At 36.6% G+C, this 23,858-nt stretch overlaps 1 protein-coding gene across 1 annotated transcript; it reads left to right on the top strand.

The window, feature by feature from the left end:
- The first annotated feature begins 99 nt into the window (after positions 1–99).
- si:dkey-162b23.4 (sodium/hydrogen exchanger 9B2) lies at positions 100–18,319 on the top strand. The gene is made up of 13 exons (XM_022681630.2): positions 100–1,193; positions 2,759–2,957; positions 4,365–4,578; positions 4,746–4,916; positions 5,037–5,179; positions 5,536–5,663; positions 5,984–6,159; positions 6,880–6,986; positions 7,792–7,941; positions 10,800–10,908; positions 11,654–11,790; positions 13,566–13,749; positions 17,287–18,319. The coding sequence occupies exons 2-13, from the start codon at positions 2,865–2,867 to the stop codon at positions 17,346–17,348; spliced, it is 1,674 nt and encodes a 557-aa protein (XP_022537351.2). The 5' UTR covers positions 100–1,193; positions 2,759–2,864; the 3' UTR covers positions 17,349–18,319.
- The last annotated feature ends 5,539 nt before the right edge of the window (positions 18,320–23,858 follow it).

Genomic DNA, 23,858 nt, shown 5'->3' with positions numbered 1-23,858 from the left:
CATTATCATTAATAAAAAAAAAATTTATATGCTTAGACACACCTTAAATTCAGTGTAAAGTTTTTCTTCAGCACAGGCGCTTTAGTCTTACAATCCTTACAGTGTGTTTTCTTGCTTATTGTAAAGTCTACAATACGTAAAATGATCAATTAATTTCACCAGGCCATAACTCACAATAGCCTTCATAGACAGTATATTATACAGCTAATTCAACAGCTAGTCAATGGTACAATGATATACAATCTAGACATGTACCTGTTACATTAAAGACATAGTCTACTGATAATCTAAATCTGTCAGAAATCTTCTTGTCCTGAAAATTTATTTCATATTTTACAAAAACAGAATTTTAAGGTTATACATCAGTGTACCGATTCACTGCATGAATATTTAAGTTAATTGTAGATATTCTCACATATGAGTACCAAATTCTTCTTCAGTACTAAAGCCACCAGAGTATGAAGTTTTTAGTTAAGTACATTGATTGTACAGTGATGTAAAAAAAAAAGTGTTTGCCCCTTCGTGTATTTTATTTATTTCTTTTGTGCATGTTTGTCAGTCTTTCTTATGTCTCTTTCTTATGGTAGAGTCATGAACACTGACATTAACTGAGGAAAGTGAGGCCAGCAGTTCTTTGCATGCTGTTGTGGGGTCTTATGTGACCTCTTGGATGAGTTGCCCCTGCCGTATTATATTATTTATTATGCCGAATAAAACATACAGGCTTCTGAACAGATTTATTTACCACAGAATGTAATTGAGGCATATTTTTGAAAAGCCTTTTCATTTTGGCCATATAGAAATTCAGCTTAGATACTGCACCCAAAATATGGGCATATGAGGACTACAAAATGACGCAGGACTGCAGTGGTCTATTTATGTGAAAGCAAGCATGCTGCCCACTCACCCACTGGCACCAGCTAATCTGCTCTGTTTACTCCTCTTTTTGGATGGGTGTCTCAAACCCATATAGTGTAGGGAATCTGTTTTCCCTACACTATATCAGCATTGAGATTCTTATAGCGCCGTATGCGGAAGTTCCCTAGATAGGGAGCTACGAGTTGGTTTGAGACGCGGGTTGATTCAAATCCGCTACTCGGTACATGGGCCCTTTTCACAAAGCTTGATGACGGGTTTCCTTTAGCAGTGTACCGCAGCTAACGCAGGAAGGACATCCCGGACTGCAGCATGGAGTGAGTACACAGCTTTTTAACCGACATATTACCTAATTATTACGTATTTTTGGATAGAAATATTAGGCTTCTTTGAGCGCGGGCGGGTGCGGGAGAAAGCGTGGCTGGCTGCTGGAGTGAGGAAGCCGGGGATATGCCTTCCCATTTAACGTTACACCAGTTATCCTAGCCTAGCTCTGGTATTATTACATTAGAAACATTTAATTCAGCCTTTTTAGACCTGAATTATGTCCAGTGATGGGAAAAAAATGATGTTTTCTGTCTGTAATGCGCAGAAAAAAAGACTAATATTCTACTGTAAAATGTATTCAGTAAATAAGTCAAAATAACTAAAATATTTTATTTTTATTTTTATTTCCATTGCATTAGATACTATTTTAATCTTTTATATTTCATATTGACCTTTTTATTTAAAAAATCATCCTTAAAAAGTAAGAAAAAACATGATAAAGTGTTCCAAATCACATTAAATTGCTATTAGCTGTACTATTAGCTGTACTATTATTGCCTCAGTGGCTCTAGTAACTTACTACTGTTTTTCCAGGTCCAAACTTCTGTTTCATTGGTTTATAAACTTGATCATTGGCTGGTTTATGGTCTATTCAGATGGACTCAAATGTTGTTATGTGCAACAAAACATTTAGAAGTCTCCATTGTAATGAATTGAAGGGCTTAAAAGGGTTAGAATATATAGAACATTTTTTTGGCAATTTTAGGCCACCTCTGACACCCAGTATTGATGAAACAAAATTAATAAATTGCCTGAATTAGCAGTACAGAGATTTGTAATACTGATTTCTATGTGCAAGTGAGTAAATTCTTTAAGTGAGTAAATTTCACACTTATGGATTTTGAAATAGCAGGCACCTCTAAACATCTGCCTGAAGATGCTAGTATTTTGAAGCAGTTATCTTCTGATGTAAATATGAACACAGTATTGCTGTAAAGTGATGTTTTTTAGATCCTTTTAGATCCTGCTCCATTCACCAACATAGTGCACAATTTTGACCGTTTTAATTGTTTTATTAAACTATGTGTTTGATACCAGTTTAATTATTTTTAATTTATTAAGTTTACATCTTTTTTTAAATGATGCAGAAATAGCAATTGGTAAATATGGTAAAATGGTTGAAATTCCTCATTACCATGCTGCTGAGCTTTTTACGGTGAGCAGGAACAGCTTGTGTCTCCAGCAGCTCCTGTGCCATATGGTCTCCAACTGTAAGGACACAAGTTGATTAGTGTGTAGTCTGTCAGAATCGGATTAGCCATTGTGAATTAAGAAGTTACCCTCTTTACAATGCATATGTTATAGCTGGCTAACAGCGACAATATGGCTTTACTACTTGCTATCAAAAACCTTATAAAATATCAGTAAATTAATTAGAAATAACAGTGGAACTGTGACTAGTATAAAATGTATGAAAGCTATGAGGTATAAGTTCAGCTTAGTTCAGCTGATACTCAATGTTTCAGTGTTTTCAGTGTATCAGAGCAGGAAAAGCACTATCAGGTCTTTTGTTTTTTTAGTCTGACAGATGATTAATAGCCTTTCTCTTCTGTAGCTTGGGTAGGCTGCTGGAGTGAACGCCCAGTTAGTGGGCAGTAGCAGAGATGCCGTTCACCACTGACCACTGCACCACCGGGAGGATGAAGTAAAGGAGCCGTGCCATGGACGATGTCCAGTCTAGACCTCACTCTTCCCGCTCTGTCTGTTCTCAGAGAACCGAGGATGAAGCTCCAGTGGTGGGGAACCATGCTGAGGTGAGTCAAGCTGAAGATGTATACTGTACATTGTTTTAGGCCTGTCACAATAAGAAAATTATTGCGATACACGATATTTTTTTGTAATTTTAAGACTATTAAATGCCACTGACATAATGATAAGAGAATAGCATAAAAAAGCAATTGAAAAAAAAATTGAAGACAACAACATTTTTATTAATAATATATTTTAATTAGTTTGGGAATTACATACGTATTTCTTCACCTACTTTAGTCCACACTGTGTGTGTAGAGTCACAGTTATTGAAGCTGGAATGGCTAAAATACTGTTTACTGTTATATATGTAAATAAACACAATAGACAATATCACGATTATCAAAAATGATTGAGGTCGTGTTCATTTATTGTACGATATATCGATATTGCAATTATTGTGACAGGTCTACATTGTTTAAAATGGTCTTTTTTGTTTGTTTTATGAAACATTTTAACTGATAAATAACAGTAGAAGCTGCAAAGCAAGAAAGTGCTTAATCCAGTAATATGTAGGTCTGGAGATGTTGTCTTTAGGGCAAACTCCTAATATGGCAGTGGTATGTGGACAAGCATTGTTTTGATTGATTGGTCCACCATTGAAGTCATTGAATTTTTCTCAGTTAGCGTATCTTGGGTGTGGGAGACAAACACAGCAGTTCAAACAGGAGGTGTAAGCTGTACTGATATAAACTGATAATGGCCTCTGCTGCTGACCTCCTGTATAAGGTTATATATCAACATGTGTACAGTACACCTTTCTCCATTCAGGCTGAACAGTTGTGTGTACCTTAAGTTTATGTATGTACTTATACATAATAATAAAAATATTATTATTTATACATAAGTACTTTTTTTTTTTTTTTTTTTACTTTTTTAGAAATACAAACCCAAGATACTTAATTTATTAAAGGTTATTCCATTATTTAGTTGTGATCTCTAGTATAAATAAAGGCCATGTGAGCTGGTTGAGAAAAAATGCTCTGGTAATTCGGTATAACGCTGTTTTAGTCCGGTGGAGGAGTAGGTGTGGGTGTGATAGAATTTCGTCTCTTCCTCGTGAATATTCATACATGCAAACATATCGCCTCTAATTGACTAACAGCACTGCAACACCAGGAGGCAGCAAGTCAGTCCAGTACCTCTAGAATATAATTCAAGCTGAACTGTTTGAAGTTATCCAGTTTGCATAACGTTATCCAAAAGCAGTGTGTAAGACTGGTGGAGGAGAACATGATGCCAAGATGCTTGAAAAAAACTGTGATTAAAAACCAACCAGGGTTATTCCACCAAATATTGATTTCTGAGCATCTTTATTGTTATTTCAGCCATTTCTCATTTTCTGCAAATAAATGCTCTAAATGACGATATTTATCACAATTTTACATCCGTCTCTTTCACACTTTGTGCAGCATCACCTCTCGGTCAATCAGACACTCCAGGTCTCGGTCAAGCGACCCGACAGTCCGAGCACCACCGTAACAGAGGAGATGGTGTTTATCCCGCGGGTGGTGCACTCCGTGGATGCCTGTACCAACACTGACCCGCCTCACAAATGCTGCGGATGGCTGCGGCGGCTGTGCCCCTGCCCGCCCCGGGGCCTGCTCGCCTCCATCATCACCAAACGTGAGTCTGGATTTTACACTGTGCAATGGGTATTAATGATGTGCCAATGTATAGCTGAACTGCAATTAGATCATTAATTACACAACGAAACAGGACATGTTTTATATAGACTTTTGTCCATATAGTATGAATTTTCATGCTTTTGCAACTCTTGTGCTGTTTTGTAGTGTCTATGGCTGGAGTGCTGTTTGGGGTGGTTTGGTCCATTACAGAGAAAGAGTGTTTACCTGGAGGAAACCTGTTCGGCATCGTCTCAGTGTTTCTCTGCGCTCTTACTGCGGGAAAGCTGGTGGAACTCATCCGCCTCCCCAACCTTCCACCTGTTCCTCCTCTACTGGGTAAGGCCTGTCTACTTTCTAGGGGCGTCACGATTCTCTAAATCCTCGATTCGATTTTATTTCCGATTTGTGAAAAGAACTTAATAAGATGCCCAGAGTGTGTTTGGTGTCTATCCTCAGGTATGCTCCTGGCAGGGGTTCTCCTCAGAAACATCCCAGTGGTGACGGAAGCGGTCTACATCGACTACAGGTGGTCGGCCTCCCTGAGGAACATCGCCCTGGCTGTTATCCTGGTCAGAGCTGGACTGGGGCTGGATGCCGCGGTATGACACTGACCATCTCACTCTCCTGTTTGATCTATTTAATCCTTAATAGGCAAACGCTAGATCTGTCACCATAACTAATATATTTTATTATGTTACTGTCATTTAAGAGCATGTAATGCCATTGTTATTATGATATAATTGTATAGTAGTGCAGTTACACCCTTTTAAAATCTCCTTAAAGAGCTATAAAGCAGCATTATTCATTATGGAAGAAACAATGAAAGAGCAGGTGTTCCAATACGTTTGTCCATTACAGCAGGTGTTTCTGTGGTTTCTGTGGTGATAAATTTATCAGATAATGAAGTGAAATCATACATTTTTTATGTGTGTGTGTGTGTGTGTGTGTGTTGCAGGCCCTTAAGAAACTGAAAGCAGTGTGTGCACGTGTGGCCATAATGCCCTGCCTCATAGAAGCTTCCACCGTGGCACTGATATCCTACTGCCTCATGGGCCTCCCCTGGATCTGGGGCTTCATACTGGGGTAAAAGAAGCTTTGGTACCTTATTTTACACAGATATGCCAAAAGTCACGGGACAACAGTATGTAGAGATCAAAAAGTTGTCACATGTCGTAACTGCTCCATCGCATTAAGCTGTTGAGCAGTAGATGTGTGTGCTCAGGAATGATTATGGTACTCCATCCAGTACTCTTGTGGAAATAAGTTATAAAATAAGGATTTTTTTTTTTGGAAGAAGGAATAAATGTAATGGAACAGGTGTCCCAATATTTTACCTTTACCTATGTTCTTTATTTAATATTGAAGGTAAGATAATCTTCTCTCTCTCTGGCTCTCTGGTGCAGGTTTGTTCTTGGAGCTGTATCTCCTGCAGTGCTGGTTCCATCCATGCTGCTGCTACAGAAGCAAGGCTATGGAGCAGAGCAGGGCATTCCCTCATTGCTGATGGCAGCCTGCAGCTTTGATGATATTCTGGCCATCACAGGCTTCACCACCTGTCTGGGCATCGCTTTCGCTACAGGTAAGTTACAGGTACTGTAAAACTGGATTTTAGGGTCACGATTCAATTCGATTCTCAGTTTTCTTTTTCTTTTTTTTTACAGCAGAGAGGCCTATGCCAGTTTTAGATTAGTTTGATTCGTCAAATTTACAATATCTTATTTCAAAAGTTGGACTTGATATAAGTGATGCAAAGTGATACAAGTGATCTGTAATACACCACATTAGGCATTAATGGTCAAATTTAAATAATTTAAATGAGATATATATGTAATGCCATCTAGTGGCTTTTTTTGGTAGCAGCAGTGTTCACTATTAAAACAGCAATGTGCAACATAACAAAATAAATAATAAAAAAATACAGGGACAGTCATGTACAAAATAATAGAACAATTAGAGCCTTAACAAACTGAACTCTATCCTACTATAACAGTTAAACATGAAAAATAAGATATATGTGCATATGTGTTCATTCATAGACTTTAATATTAATCTACAATGCAGTGAACAATACAAATTGGTACTGGTACTGTGCATGCAACAGTTAAAATATTTAAAATAATATTAATAATTTAAATCCAAAAACTAATAAAACAAAAAGTTGGTTTTAAGAAACAAATGTTTTAAATAAATATAATTTGTGTATCATTGTCTTTATAAATACCGTAGAGGTTACTTCTAAATGCTGTTTATAGTTGGATTAACATAACAGCTTATTAATGTTCTTTGTCACCCTCTGTAGGCTCCACATGGTTCAACGTCCTTCGAGGGGGTTTGGAGGTCTTGGGAGGGATGGCTGCTGGTGTGGCTTTTGGTTTCTTTCTTCGTTATTTTCCCAGCAGAGACCAGGTAAGCTCAGTTTGGTAGTGATGGAAAAATTCAAAGGAAAATGTCAAATTACTAGGACAAGGATAATTTAATACATATTTATAAAATATATAGTCAGTCTACAATAAGGGTCTAGCAGTAAGGGAATAGCAGTAATGAGTAATGAGCATTATTAAATAAAAAAAAAAATAGTGATGTCTTAACTAATTAATAATTTACACAAAAAATATTAATATTGTCTTAACTAGTGTTAAAAAAATAATTAGTTGAGACATTCTGTACCTTTTTTGTAAAATGTTCTCAAAATATGAATAATTTTCTTTTATTTCCACATTTGCACACTTCTCTACTTTTTACTATACATACTACATTAACGAATGCATGCCTAATGGCAGTGAACTGTCATTAACTTTAACGTTTTTTTGATGCATGCTATACAAACTCTTATTGTATTTGATGACATAGTTGATTATGAATTTTATTGAGGTTACTTCAGACTTGGTTGGAATCACAGGGCATCTTGCTATACAATATGACCATACATTGCCCACGATAATGATGATATCAATATACTGTTATTCTGCAATACTCAGTATATCTCAAGAGGCAAACTAGGGAAAGAGTCTTGGAGAGTTTAGAGCGTATATGTTTCAATAAAAAAAAAAAAAAAATCCATATTTGACGATATTTATAGATAATATATTGCAAACTAAACCGATGATATATCGCAATATCGATATTTCATCCCGCTCCTACTTGAGAATTCTGTGTGTGTGTGTGATTGACTGTACTATACTGATGTGTGTTTTTCTGCTCTCTCCTGTAGAAAGACCTGCCTCTGAAGCGCTCGTTCCTGCTGCTGGGTCTGGCAGTGTTTGCTGTGTTTGGCAGTAACGTGGCGGGGTTCCCGGGCTCAGGAGGACTCTGTACACTGATACTGGCCCTCATCGCTGGAATGGGGTGGAGAAAAGCCAAGGTCAGAGTTTTTTTTTTTTTTTTTTTTTTTTTTTTTTTCCACCATTCACCCACCCAACAAAACAGACCACCACCACACATTTTCATGTTGGTACCTTAAGGAGCATCTTTCTCTCAGATAAAGTTAATAATATATCTTTATTAAAGAAAAACACTTCTCATTCTCAGAGACCGAAAAAGTCTTAAAGTCTTATTTTTCATGTTTAACTGTTATAGTAGGATAGAGTTCAGTTTGTTAAGGCTCTAATTGTTCTATTATTTTGTACATGACTGTTCCTGTATTTTTTTATTATTTATTTTGTTATGTTGCACATTGCTGTTTTAATAGTGCACACTGCTGCTACCAAAAAAAGCCACTAGATGGCATTACATATATATATCTTAATTAAATTATATAAATTTGACCATTAGTGCCTAATGTGGTGTATTACATATCACTTGTATCACTTTGCATCACTTATATCAAGCCCACCTTTTGAAATAAGATATTGTAAATTTGATGAATCAAACCAATGACTGACCATAGACTAATCTAAAACTGGCATAGGCCTCTCTGCTGTAAAAAAAATATATAATAAAATCGAATCGAGGATTTAGAGAATCGTGACACCCCTAATGTACAGTACCAAAAGTTTGGACACACCCCTTCTTAAGTAATGTTTGACAAACATCAAAACTAAAAATTGACATATTTTATGATGTAGATTCTTCAAAGCTTTGATGCCAGCTTTGCCCACTCTTGGTGTTCATTGAGTGATTGTGGAGCACAAACCTGTTATTTACTAAATAACACATTCTCATTAATATTCATTCTTTATTTGTATTATTTACTACATTGCAGAATAATGTTAAAGCCTTAAAAACTATAAAGACTATAAAGAAACATGCAGGCGATTAAGTAGCAGAAAAAATCCAACCCAGGTGGTTTGGGACGAGTTGGAGCACAGAGTAAAGGAAAAGCAGTTAACAAGAGCTCAGCAATCTAGTATAAAATAAGTATAAAATATATTTTGGCTTGTTTTTTTGTGTACTTTATAATAGCACATGCACTGCCTTATAGTTATAATGTCTTCAGTATTAAACTTACAATGTAAAAAATAATAAAAAGAAAGAAAACCAACGTATGGTGGTACAATAGTTTAAAAAAACACCCCTTTTCTTTCTGTCTCTTTGCTTTGGCTTGCTCTCTAGCTCTCACGCTGTTCTTAGCTTTTTTCTCACACTCTTTCAGCTCCCTCCCACTGTCTCTGTTAGTCACATGCACAGTGTGAAACGAACACTTCTGCCTCTGAGCTGAAAACATTTCTCTCCTACCAGTTTTAAAGGTCAAGCCTTCATAATACCCTGAAATCTGCTTTCGTTGCATTCCTCACCTCACCTGAATTTTTTTTCTTCCATCCTTATACAATATGTGGTCACTGTTTGGGTCGTACCTTCTTATTATGTCAATCAATTAGAGCTGGGCGATATGGCCCCCCCCAAAAAAAATCTTCGATTTCTAACAAAAAAATCTGATTTTCGATTTAAATCGATTTTTTCCCCTACTAAAAATCAAACTAAAGATGATAAAGTTAAAATGGTTAAAAACTAGTTCTTATTTAATTTGTTCTCACTTAAAATGTTCCCTTTTTGGTTAAAGTGCAACCAGAAACAAGCAAAAAACCTATTGTAAACAGTGAGAACACGTTTCTCTAGCATAGTTTAGGTACGGACATAATGCACCCTCAAACTTAATAAATAAATAAATAAACACACCCTTAAAAACAAATAGAAAGACATAAAATGGTGCCTTTTTTGATAAATCTTACAAAGTAGAAAATAGAAACAAGTACAATTTAATATGCTATTAAATTGGGAGGGAGGGAGGGAGGAGGAGAAACTCAAGAGAAAATCGATTTTCATAAAAACACATCGTCCTTAACCGTAAATTCGACTTAATCGATAAAATCCATTAATCGCCCAGCTCTACAATCAATAAAAAATGAATCACTACAATATTCTGTATTAAATCAATAGTTTGTTCTCTTATTAAGACTCAAGCTATAAATACTTAGTATTTTTTGTTGTGTTTCTTTGACTTTCACTACATTGTGTAACAGAAAAAAGTATTTTCTCACTTATCCAAATCATTAAATTCAGGGATTTTAATCACTTGAAATGCGCACTCTCTCCACTTTTAGACTCTTTGGCCTGTTTTTCTGCGCTAGAAATGCGCACTCTCTCCGCTTTTAGACTCTTTGGCCTGTTTTTCTGTGCTACAACTGCGCACTCTCTCCGCTTTTAGACTCTTTGGCCTGTTTTTCTGTGCTAGAAATGCACACTCTCTCCGCTTTTAGACTCTTTGGCCTGTTTTTCTGTGCTAGAAATGCACACTCTCTCCACTTTTAGACTCTTTGGCCTGTTTTTCTGCGCTAGAAATGCACACTCTCTCCACTTTTAGACTCTTTGGCCTGTTTTTCTGCGCTAGAAATGCGCACTCTCTCCGCTTTTAGACTCTTTGGCCTGTTTTTCTGCGCTAGAAATGCACACTCTCTCCGCTTTTAGACTCTTTGGCCTGTTTTTCTGCGCTAGAAATGCGCACTCTCTCCGCTTTTAGACTCTTTGGCCCGTTTCTGACACCTAGCGTTCAAACTTTGAATCTCACATTATAAAAACCTGCTTAACAGCGGGACAACTTTCATTCTATTCCTAAAATACCTCGCGGGCCGCTCCAAAAAAGGAAACGGGCCGCAAATGGCCCGCGGGCCGTAGTTTGGACGCCCCTGCTTTAAAGCAATTATAATAATTTTACTGTATTATTTCATGTATTTATTTTTAACAGAGAATATACTAAAATGAGCTTTGTGTGTGTGTTTTCAGGTTCCTGTAGAGGAGATTGTGGGCCAGGTGTGGGATGTATTCCAGCCTCTTCTGTTTGGGCTCATTGGAGCTGAGATCACCATCAGTACTCTGGACCCAAACTCAGTGGGTGAGTGAACCACATTACATCAGTACACTCTTCTCACAGCCAAATCAAAAAAACCACAATCAGTCAGAATAAAGTTTCCTACACTTATATGATACAATAATGCCTCAACTTACAAATGTTAAAAATATACTAATATCAAATCCCAATATTGCCTCAACCAAATATTTTCACAGATTATTTGCGGATACACAAAGTTTGGACACATCATCTAAGATGGTGTTTTTCTTTATTTTATTTATTTTCTAGGCTGTAGATTAATATTTAAGATAATTTAAAATATTTAGGATAACAATTTAGGGAAACGATACGGATTTACGTAGTAAACAAAAAAGTGTTATTCCTCCACATTAATCCCCTGATCTAAACCTGATGAACTGAGATTTAGGTGATTTGAGGTGATTTAATTGTGGATTTAATTGATGAGCTGGAGCTTCTTTCACAGCAAAGTGAAAGAAAAGCACCAATATTCTTCAGCACCTCCAGGAACTCCTTCCTTCAAGACGCTGAAAAAACTATTGCAGGTGACTCTCCCTCATGAAGACACTGAGATTAAAATCTCACCAAGAGTCTGCAGATCTGTCCTCAAATGTCCCGTACAGCTTTAATACTGTCTTCAATATTACATTTACAATGTAAAAAAATCAAAAAGAAAGAAAACACTTTCTTTCTCTACACATATTTTCTGTTGTGAGAGTGTTTGTCACTAACCAGATGTGTGTATGTGTGTGTGCTTATTGTTCCTCAGGCCTGGGAATAGCAACCCTCCTTATCTGCATTACTGTACGAGTCTTCGTCACCTTCGTCATGGTGCTGTGCGCTGGATTTAACAAGAAAGAGAAGCTGTTTATCTCTCTGGCCTGGTTACCTAAAGCCACCGTTCAGGTACATCCACACATACAGCAATTCTCTCATTACTAGAGATCCCAAATAAGGCCTAATACTGTAGTCAAAGTCAAAGTCAAAGTGGTTTTTATTGTCATTTCAGCTATATACAGAGTACACAGTGAAACGAAACAACGTTCCTCCAGGGACCATGGTGCACATAAACACAGTGTAGACAGAACAATAGTGCAACAGTACAAAAGTGCAGACAGACAATACAACACAATACAGACAAAGAATAATAAATAACAAGACAGTGTGCAAATTTTGCAGTGTGCAAAAAAGACCAGGTGAGGTAGTAATTACCTCTATTACACAGTGTGCAGTAGAGTCCAGTGAGGTAGTAGGGTTTTTAGTGCTTTCCATTTTCTGGGGTAAGTGGGGTAAGAGTGTGTGTGCATGTACAGAAAAACCATCAGTTCAGTCTCTGCAGTTGAGGAGTCTGATGGCTTGGGGGTAGAAGCTGTTGCAGAATCTGGTCGTGCTGGACCGGATGCTGCGGTACCTTCTTCCCGAAGGTACCGCAGTAGTACACTACTTATCTTTTATCAACCAAAAGGAAACAACCAACAGAAATGAAACTTGGTGGGTAGCTGTGCCAGACTACTCATAAAGTGACTCAGAATGGCAGCAGGTCACCTCCAGTGAGTGAGGAGTCCAGAAGGCCTGGTGTCACAGTGTTGGGGAAATTTCATACGAAGCCAGATCACCTTTGCTCTTCATTATGGGCACCTTAACAGCCCAGCATTACAACAACAGGACATCCTTCTTTTTCTGAACGCACCAGCAGGACAATTCTCATCTACATAGTGCTGCAGTCTCAGGAGTTTACCAGATACTTTACCAGATCTATCCCTAACTGAAAATGTGTGGAATTCTATGGGACGTGATATTAACTTTATTTCTCTTCTGCCAGTAAATCTGCAGGAACTGTGTGAGAATAGTGTAGCTGCATGGGGTGGATTATCACAGGACCCTAATTTAGAACCTCTACAACCTCTGCAAGGCTAAGATGTCTGGCTTGCAAAAGTATTCATACCCCTTGAACTTTTCCACATTTTGTCCCTTTGCAACCACAAACTTAAATGTATTTTATTGAGATTTTAAGTGATGGACAAACACAAAATATTGCATAAATGTGAAGTGGAACGAACATTTTTTTTTAATCAAATAAAAATCTAAAAAGTGTGATGTGCAAAAGTTTTCAGCACCCCTTTATCAATACTTAGTAGAGCCACCATCCACTGCAATTAAAAACTGTAAGTGCTTCGGGGTTTGTCTATACCAGCTTTGCACATCTAGAGACCGAGGAGAGCATATATGAAAAGCAATTTTCATGTCTTGCCACAGATGCTCAAAGCGATTTAAGAACAGGCCATTCTAACACATTAATATTCTTTAATCTGAGCTGTTACCCTGTAGCTCTGGCTGTATGTTTAGGGTCATTGTCTTGCTGGAAGGTGAATCTCCTTCCCAGTCTCAAGTCTTTTGCTGTCTTTTTGGCACCATTCGTCTTCCCTCTGACCTCTCTGTCCCTGCTCTGTTTCATATTGCTCATCATTATTTTTAATGATTATTGTTACTGGTATGCTGTATCTTCCATCCGAACGTTTTTTTTTTGGATGTGGTATGTGGACGAGCGTTGACCTGTTGGAATAGCACACTGGATTATGCACCCCACATCATCACCCCAGGCCTTCTGAGTGCAAAAATTATTTTGATGATGATTTTGGTTTGATCAACTGCATCATTGATTAAAAACTCTCTCTTGTCAGGCTGCCATCGGTTCGACAGCTCTGGACGTGGCGCGCTCAAAGCAGGACAGTCAGATGCAGAAGTATGGAATGGATGTGCTGACCGTGGCTGTGGTGGCCATCCTCATAACAGCCCCTATTGGAGCTTTAATCATTGGCCTGTGTGGACCACGCCTTCTGCAGAAACCAAAGAATCCTGAGTGGGGTGAGTCCTGCTTGTGTTCATATTCTGTGTGAACACAGTCGTCAGGTATTTTTAAGTATTTAAAGAAACACACACACACACCCCTAGGCCCTCAACCCAAATCCAGACGAGGATCCTAATTTCGCTTGTGCACCGTAACCACAAGTAGGGGTGGGCGATATGGCCCTAAAATAATATCACGATATTTCATGGTATTATCACGATAACGATTCTCTTGACGATATGACGAAATAATGAATAAAAAAAAAAAAAGATTTCAAAAAGACACTACTGCACCAAAATGAATATTACATTTTCTTATTGCATATGAAATGATATGATATGGTACACCCCTAACTGAGATTTAAAAAAAAAAATGTAACAGAAGTCAATGATCCAGAATGTCATGGCACTAAAATTCGCCCTACATATATCTCCATATATCCAGTATTAAATAAAAAAAAATAAATGATACTGTACAGATATAATCTCTATATAGTCTCTAGTAGATATATAATGGAAAATATGAACAGTGTGAATTATTCTTTTGCTAAAAACAGCAAAGAAGTATTACCCTGATGTGATAATTAAGGGTGGATGATATTATGGCACGATATTTCAGGGTATAATATCGTTCACGATATTAAAATTTTTTGGCGATATTATCGTGTACGATATGATATGGCACACCCCTAACCATAAATATCACTTTATCTTTTTGTTAGCTTGTTAGTGTAGCGTGCTCAGCTACCATTATGGTTATGGTTATCGCATGCGTCGAATTTGATGCATTGAGATGCTTTAGCATTCAAACTAGGACTTGCCAATATGGCCCTAAAATAATATCACAATATTAAAGGGGTTATATGACAATTATTATTTGTATCAATTAAAAAAATATATAATAATGCAGCAAAATAAATAGTAAAAACTTTTTTGGTATAAATATGAGTTCCATACATTCAGTAAAAAAAAAAAGGTCTATAAAAGTTATATATATTTCATAAACAGTAACTTACCTGATTTCACCCTGATTTTATATAAGGAAATAATAGTGTAACAAAATATAAATGTAAATTCATCTAACAGTGAAGATCTACGACAAAACTAATGTGTAGCATATTTAGTGCATGCCTATAAACTGCAAACAAACAATCAAAGAAAATACAGTAAATAACCAAACAAATGCTAAATATACTGCTTTTAAGAATAGCACTATTATTCCCACTGGAATTAAGATATTTCTTATTGTACAAAATTTATAAAAAATATTTTAACCAAATAAATACAGCTCTGTAAAAAACAAGAGACCACAGTTTCTGAATCAGTTTCTCTGATTTTGCTATTCATAGTTTTATGTTTGAGTAAAATGAACATTGTTGTTTTATTCTATAAACTACAGACAACATTTCTCCCAAATTACAAATAAAAATATTCTCATTTAGAGCATTTATTTACAGAAAATGAGAAATGGCTGAAATAACAAAAAAAAAAAAGATGCAGAGCTTTCAGACCTCAAATAATGCAAAGAAAACAAACAAATTCATATTTAGTTCAATCAATATTTAGTCCATCTTCCTCTTGATTATATTTCAGAGGTTTTCAATTTGGTAAAATCAAAGGAACTCATCATTTTTTTCAGAGCTGTATATTCGCTGTATATTATTGTGTATGATATGATTTATGGCACACCCTGAGGTCATGTGCGTCTCTGATAACCTCCATATGTGGTTTAAATGATCAGATTATGATTTATTGATCCCAGATCACCTGGGATGAATGATAACGCCAGGTATGAACGGGCTCAGACTCACACTGCCAGTGTAGTATGGTATTTGGTTTATCTCAGAGACTGTAAAAAAGATGGACGCTGTGTCGCCGTTCCCATTCATTCAAAGAAAATGAAGCCAAAATCTTCCTCCATGTTGGCGATCCCGAAACCCGAGTCTGTAGAGCGCAGTAGAGACCAGAGGAGGGAGAAAGACTGTGGAGAGACCGCCTACTCATTTAAATAACCCCGCCCCTGAGGGCTGCCTCGAGGTCACAGGCTGCAGAGCGGGGCGGAGCGGAGCTGACGTCTGTTATTGGTCCCGCCCATAACCAGCCCTTTTACAATAACCACACCTTTTTTGAGTAGAGCTGAATAACCTTCTTAAAAACGAATTCTGTGGGGATATAAAAATGTAACAATATAAGCAGAGGTTACACTAAAGCTGCTGCATTTAAATAATGGCGGTAGAATTACATTATACTAGAAAAAACCGAACAGCAGGGGGCGCCCGACCTGTGGTGGCTTCACTTTTGAGAGACGATGCTCTGTCCAGCTACACACAGTCTATGGTTTATCTAAATGGAACACGTGTTAATGCTGCAGATCTTTGCTGCCCTTCAGCAGTATCTGGATTAGAGTGTTTATTTTGTCAGTGCTAGCATTAGCTCTCCACAGTTACTTTGAAGTTGACCACAGCTGATGGGATTTGCATGACCAGAGGACAGTGTGTTGTTTATTGTGCTCTCCTGCTGCTACAATGAAGGGCTCTTTCTTCATTTTTCACACTTTAAATATCTTTGATTCAAAGTGTTTGAATGGTGGTCCGCACAATTTACAGGGTCTCTGCAGATCTTTAAAAGTTTTACATCCTAAATCTACCTCCCAGGTCGTACAAATGCCAAATACTGCACATACTCTTTTGGTTCTACATTTGCCAGTGCAGTGCTTATGATATTTTATTGCTAGATCTGTGCAATATACCAATTTTTATAGTATTGTGATAAAGCATATTGTTGATTGTCAAAGATAAGAACATTTAATATGCATATCGTGGATATGCATATTGAGCCAATAGTGCTTAATAGGGGTGGGCAATATTATATCGTATACAATATATCGTGACACAGAAATATCATGATATTAAAAATCCATATTGTGATAATAGGGCTATTCTGTCTTAACAGTTAAAAAATGATTTACTGTGAAGCTTTAGGTGTATTTATTATATAATATAAGTTTTAGTTTGCAGCTTATATGCATGCACTAAATATTCTGCAATATTTTTTGCTGCATTATATTTTTTTATGCTATATTATTTATTTTGCCACATTATGATTATACTGTTATACTACTATACTATATTCCTGAAATGAATTAATTATTTTAGTTTTTTCCTATATCACCAAGTATATCGTTATCGCAAAAATACCCTGAAATATCGTGATATTATTTTAGAGCCATATCGCCCAACCTTAGTGCTTAATGAATACTGACCCAACCGTACATTTCACATTTCATTACAGAGTGTAAACTGAATAAAAATCACTGTACTTTATATTAGAAAGTTATATATTGTGAAATATATTGTGATACATTATGTATCATAAAAATGTGCATTTAACCCAGTTTATTCATCATAAAATTGTGACACAATATGAAGAACCACAATCGCATTATATCAAAGTATGAAAACGACAAAAATAGAGATATCACAATTATACTGATGTTACACTTCATCACTGTCTTTGTTCATTTATGACATTTTCTTTTCTTTTTCCATTTTCCAGCTGTAAGTCAAAGTGCGCTGTCGGGGTCAGACACACCAGTCACCTATGAGAGTGCAATCTGAGGCTGTTCCAGGTCATTAAAGTGATCACCAACCTTCCTGCTGGCTCTGTGGCACTTCCCAGGGATTTCCTAGGGGTTTTCCAGGACTGTCATTGGCTGGTTCCCACTGTGGTTGGGGGATTCACCAGTGTATTTTTGGACACTGTACTGGTGCACTGGAGCAGTCTTATCACTGTCCTTCAACCCAACACCTCAATCACCTCAACCCCCCCAACAACTGCTGGGAGACTTCTGAACACTGAATCAAAAAGTTACCAGTACCAAAGACACTACCTGAATCAAAGTGGACACACCTGATTCAGATTCAGATCAGTCTGGATTCTAAATGGACCTTTTTTTTTTTACTTTGTTGGTTTTTCATCATCTTCCATCAAATTGTCATGACCTTGATGCCTCTGAAACATCTGTGATATTGTCCTGGTTCACGTCACACTAAAGTTTTTTTAAACAGATTATCTGTAGGCATGCACTAAAATGGAAAATGAATACCAAATACCAGAAAATATTCAGAAAAACATCAAACAGAGTCGATCAGGAAAAGCACACCATGTCTACGCCAACTCGTGAAGTCATGGCCTTGCTCACTTCGGCTCGCGACCGCCCACACACAGCAGAGCTGAAGCTGACACGTCGTCATCAGACAGGAGCTGACAGCACCAGGAACAGCATGGCAGTTGGTTCCTGTGTTATTTGTGCGAATAACAAATCAGTGTTATATGCTCTGGCCAGTAATTAAGATCTTATGAACAAATGGTTAGAATTTGTCTATGGAGGAAAAACACCACCAGCAAAGTACAATTGAGATAGGTAGGTGTGTATTTTTAGAACAGTTCTGTTTACACTAGTTAAAAGTAAAATTGACCCCTAAGCGTTTTACAGAGACTCGAAGACTAGGTCAGCGGCTGAACAGCACACTCCTCCACCGAATTAAAGCAGTGTTATACTGGATCACCGGAGCACTTTTTTTTTTTTCCACAATAAACAGCTCACATAGCATTCATTCATATTGGCAGCCACCTTTTTCACAATTGCATGAATTAAATAGTCTTTGTCTTGTTTTGTAAAGATAAAACTATTACAAAACTACAATTAAATATTTGAAAAATACAAATATTTCCAACACATACAATACTGTTCAATTTTTTTTTTTTTTGCATTTTCAGTGCATTGAAACCCTTAACGCTTATTTAATCAAGGCTGTGGTGTCAGTATTGGGTTGATGGCAACAGAAAATGCAGTGGTTCTCAAGGTGGTACACCAGATTATACAAGTTGACCTCGAATGACCTCAGAATTTGCTGCATGCACTGATATGTTACTGAACAGAATCTGTTAAATGTTTATTTGTAATTCACATACATCTTATTGTATTTAGAGCTAAATAACACAAAGTACTGCAAGGGACATTTATATACCTTCAGGGGTGTCCAAACTACGGCCCGCGGGTCATTTGCGGCCCGTTTCCTTTTTTGGAGCGGCCCGCAAATCTAGCACTTATAATCACATCCGGTTAATGTAATTGTGCTAGCTGTGTGTGTTTTAGCTGCGTTTTTATTTATTTATACATTAGTTTAGTATTGAATCTGTTTTAGCTGATAATCAATTTTTGAGTATAATTTTATTAAAATAAAAATACGGAATAACCCCCCCCCCTTAAACACTATCACTGAAAAAATACACACATTTTTTTTTTTTTTTGTTACATTAAATTCTGATTTATATTTATGGCAATAATAGTACAAAATACAAGTGTAAAAAAAAATAAATAAATGAAAAGTGATCATTTTGAATGTTTTGATTCTGATTATTTATATATTAATTATTATTTAATATGATATGTAATATAGAGTTGTTTTTTTAGTTTCCAGAGTCGTTTAAAGGTGTAGAAATTAGTACTCACTGCTCACTGTAATTTTATCTGTAATTCCTCTAAAGAAAATGCTTCTATTTTTAATAGTTGCAGAGTTATCTGCGTTTCTGTTTTATCGATTTCCAAATCTCAGTTTATTCCATTGCTACAGACCACACTCTTAAAAACAGAGGTATGATATCAGTACTTTTTTGTACTCAAAGGTACACTCTTCATAATTGTATACCTCAAAGGTATAATATTGGTCTTTACAGGGTCAGATTTGTTCCCTTTGAAGTACAAAGTCATTTCTAACAGCAATAAGTACAAATTTGTACCATTTAACCTGCAGCCAAAAAGGTGCATTATCACAATTCTAATATATCACTCTTCTAATATATATAACAATATATACATTTTAATTGCACATTTTTTATTTGAAAGCCAGACAATTTTTTGACCATCATGTTATTGACACATATTTAGTTAATTATAATGTTTATAATCTTTACTGGCACAAAAAAAAACATTTTTTTCACTGAAAGGTACTTTTCTGTACCTCAATATAAGGTACAGCCCCAGAGACAAGCTTTATACTCTTTCAAGTACAAATCTGTACTTACTTTTCTTAGTGTGTAGTTGTATAAAAATGTTATTTTCTAAAGCTATGAACAGATTATTAATTATTAATTATTAATCTTATGGATCAAATGGCAGAAAATCCGTTCTTTGTAGAAAACGGCTTGGAAATACATTTATTATTGGTTCAAAGACACCCCGAAATGAATGGAAGTGAATGGATAGCTTTGCTCAAATGGTCCTCTCATCCCTCAGCAGCACACTTCCGGTGGCACGTTTTGGAAGGGGAAAGCTGGGGGCCTGCGCTCTACAGACTTGGGTTTCAGGATCTCCAACATGGAGGAAGATTTTGGCTTCATTTTCACTGAATGAATGGGAACGGCGACACGGCGTCCATCTTTTAGCAAATCAGTGAACAAACAGTTAAATTTGTGTCCAATTTATAATTGTAGTTTATCAGAAAATACAGGAATCACACGTTTACTGTGAAGTCTATAAACTGGTATTTGTTTTGTGTGCTTTTTTTATACATATATTTCTGCATGCACCAAACTGAACACATTGATTCCCGGACTCCAGAGACACCGAAGTCACTAAAGTACAGTAGGCTCAAACTTGCATCTCCACAGTCGTAAAAGTCTCATGCACAGTCTCTTGGACTGTGATGCATGCATCTATTCTTACAGTGAGCCACACTAACAGAACTGTAAATGTAATACGGCTTACATGCAGATACCCTGCAAATATGAAGGTAGAAAAACACACTGGTGTTGTTGGGAATATGGGCCTTTGTGTAGGGCGCTCTTATTTTACTGTGATTTGCATCGCATTATATACAGCTCCGCTGTGCTGAGATACGCTTCCAAATAAGATCAGGGATTTTCTCCAGTGCTGTTTAAACAAATACAGCTCTACATTCTCCCTCCTGAATACAGTTTCATCTACAAACACGGTGCTTCAGATAACACACACTCTAAAAAACAGAGGTATGATATCAGTACTTTTTTGTACTCAAAGGTACACTCTTCATAATTGTATATCTCAAAGGTATAGTATTGGTCTTTACAGGGTCAGATTTGTTCCCTCTGATGTACAAAGTCATTCCTAACAGCAATAAGTACAAATTTGTACCATTTAACCTGCAGCCAAAAGTATTAGTACATTCAGTATTCTGTATCACTGTACTAATAAACTATATATATATTTTAATTGCACATTTTTTATTTGAAATCCAGACAATTTTGAACCATCAAGTTTTTGAGCCATATTCAGTTGATGATAATGTTTATAATCTTTATAATCTTTACTGGCATAAAAAACCATGGGTACAAAAAAGGACTTTCACTGAAAAGTACTTTTTTGTACCTCAATTTAAGGTACAGCCCCAGAGACAAGCTTTATACTCTTTTAAGTACAAATCTGTACTTACTTTTCTTAGAGTGTATGCTAACGATGACTTAAAAGACAGCGACCCAAAATACCGCGCTGTAATGTTTGGAGAAGTTGCTCCTCTTAATTTAAAAGTACAGAGCTGATTGAATTAGAGCAGGGTCAAAGTAACCTCTTATTATGCAAATATAATGCTACTACTAACAGTTATAATACATTGTAAATAGAAGTAAGATAGACTATGAGAATTATAATGTAGAGATATAACTGTAATTTATATTACACATTTATTATTCTTATTACTGAGTTTCTAAATCCTTGTTATATAGATAAACTATGAATATTCTTCAGTAAATTCGTGGACTGATATTGGCTATCAGTAATTCTAGTTTTTATCTGCTGTTTATTCAATAAAAGCCCCATTATGGGACGGAATGGAGCTTTTCTCACTGTCTCATTCGCGTCATGCTGGCGCCTGCGCAGTCTCTCACTTTCCCGGTTAACGCCCCACGAGAAGCCGATCAGGAAGTGACACGATTGGCCTCACCTGGCTCCGTTGAAATCAGCGGGATGGCTTGGTCCAGTTAATATATACTGTCAATGGTAGAGTGCAGTAGAGACCAGAGGAGGGAGAAAGACTGTGGAGAGACCGCCTACTCATTTAAATAACCCCGCCCCTGAGGGCTGCCTCGAGGTCACAGGCTGCAGAACAGAGCGGGGCGGAGCGGAGCTGACAGTCTGTTACTGGTCCCGCCCATAACCAGCCCTTTTACAATAGCCACACCTTTTTTGAATAGAGCTGAATAACGTTTTAAAAATCGAATTCTGTGGGGATATAAAAATTTACAATATAAGCAGAGGTTACACTAAAGCTGCTGCATTTAAATAATGGAGGTAGAATTACAGTATATTAGAAAATAAAAAAAACGTGATTGAAAGTTGTTCTGTTTTGCCGGTTTTGAAACCTATGGGGATGGGTGGGGTTACACAGCTTTCTGCAACCGAACAGCAGGGGGCGCCCGACCTGTGGTGGATTCACTTTTGAGAGACGATGCTCTGTCCAGCTATATACAGTCTATGGTTCAAATAGTGTTTATGAAGTTTGTAAATTTGTTTCACTGCAGGAGGTATGCGCTTTTAACTTTTTAATAAATTATATGGCTCCTAAATTAGACACATTAATAATAACAAAAGTTGAAGTTTAGAATCTTTTATTTTATAAAATAGAAACAAAAATAAACAAAACAAAACAAAAAAAAAATAGGCACAATAGATGTACAGTTACACACAACATTTCCAATTATATGAGAACTGCAGAGGAAAGAGGAAATACTACATATATAAAAAATACATCGTCTCAGTCATACAAAAACCTACAAAAAATCTCCCAAATGGCAACTTTGAGTAAAAAGAAAAATACTTCACTTTAAATTTTATTCCATTATTGTATTATTTTAATATTTATTTGGAGCATTTCTATTGGTCTATTCATAAGAAGAAATGTGCCTAAATATAAAATATAAAGACTAAGAACCAGATTCACATTATGTCAAAAAAAAAATATGGTTATTATTGTGTGTTGTGCTGGTACAAGTGCATCAGATGCAGCAGAGCTGCTGGAGGTTTTAAACACTTCAGTGTTTCTGATGGACTGACAATCAACCAATCAAAAATCAGATCCATCCCATGGCAGCGTCATGTGACCAATGATGAAGGACAAGAGGGCGACCAACAGGGAGACTGAAATCAATGTAAAAATTAGAATAGAATAGAATTTATTATTTTTCAAGTTATTCCATTTTGGGGCATTTCTATTGGTCCACGTATTGGGACATTTTGAGGACACCCGTACATATATATATATATATATATAAAAAATAAAAATAAAAATAAAAATAAACATGTACACCTACATATAGGAGGTACAGGTCAGGTGTTTCTGGAGAAGTGAGTGTAAAGTAGATTGTAGTTTGTACTAAAGTGGTAGAAAAGTGTAGTAAAATGATGAACTGATCAGATCTAAAAACATTCGCTTGGACCGTGTTGGCTTATTAATGAATTATTAACGGTTTACTGTGTTTGGATTCCAAAACCAGCGCAGAGATAACAGCATCATACAGCACTGGGACACCTGATTAGAGTCATCTGTACAGATTTTATCCATAATCCATAATCAAACAAAAAACTTTAATGAAGATAGTACTGTATATAAGAATGAGGATAGAGACCCAGCATCAGACACTCCATAAATAATTGAACTCATATCTCATGACCAAGAAAAACAAAAAACAAACAAAACAAAAAACAAACAAAGGACAAAGGAGACATTATCTCGATGACGTAAAACCGGAAAATGTAAGAGTGTGGCTTTAAATGGCTTCTGTGGAATTGATTGTGTTAGCCATGACCTAGCTGACTGAATACACTGAAACTGTAGCTTCAATAAAGGAATAATTCAGCATTTTAACTCAGAAAAACATTTCTACATACTGCGTCTGTATCATACTGTTCACCAACATGGACAACATGGAGTTATTTTAATGCATTTTTGTGAGCTTGGAATAGATCTGAATTTAGCGTTCCTGCCTAGTGAATGTGAGACTGCTTGGGGGCGTGTCGAAAGGTGTGGGCGTGTCGAAAGGTGTGGGCGTGTCGAAAGGTGGTCGTCTATTGGTCTAGACGACCACCTTTCGTC

Source organism: Astyanax mexicanus, chromosome 25 (genome assembly GCF_023375975.1).
Source record: "Astyanax mexicanus isolate ESR-SI-001 chromosome 25, AstMex3_surface, whole genome shotgun sequence".
In the NCBI taxonomy this organism is placed as follows: Eukaryota; Metazoa; Chordata; class Actinopteri; order Characiformes; family Acestrorhamphidae; genus Astyanax; species Astyanax mexicanus.
The sequence above is the reverse complement of the archived record's forward strand: the minus strand, read 5'-3'. Positions and strand labels throughout refer to the sequence as shown.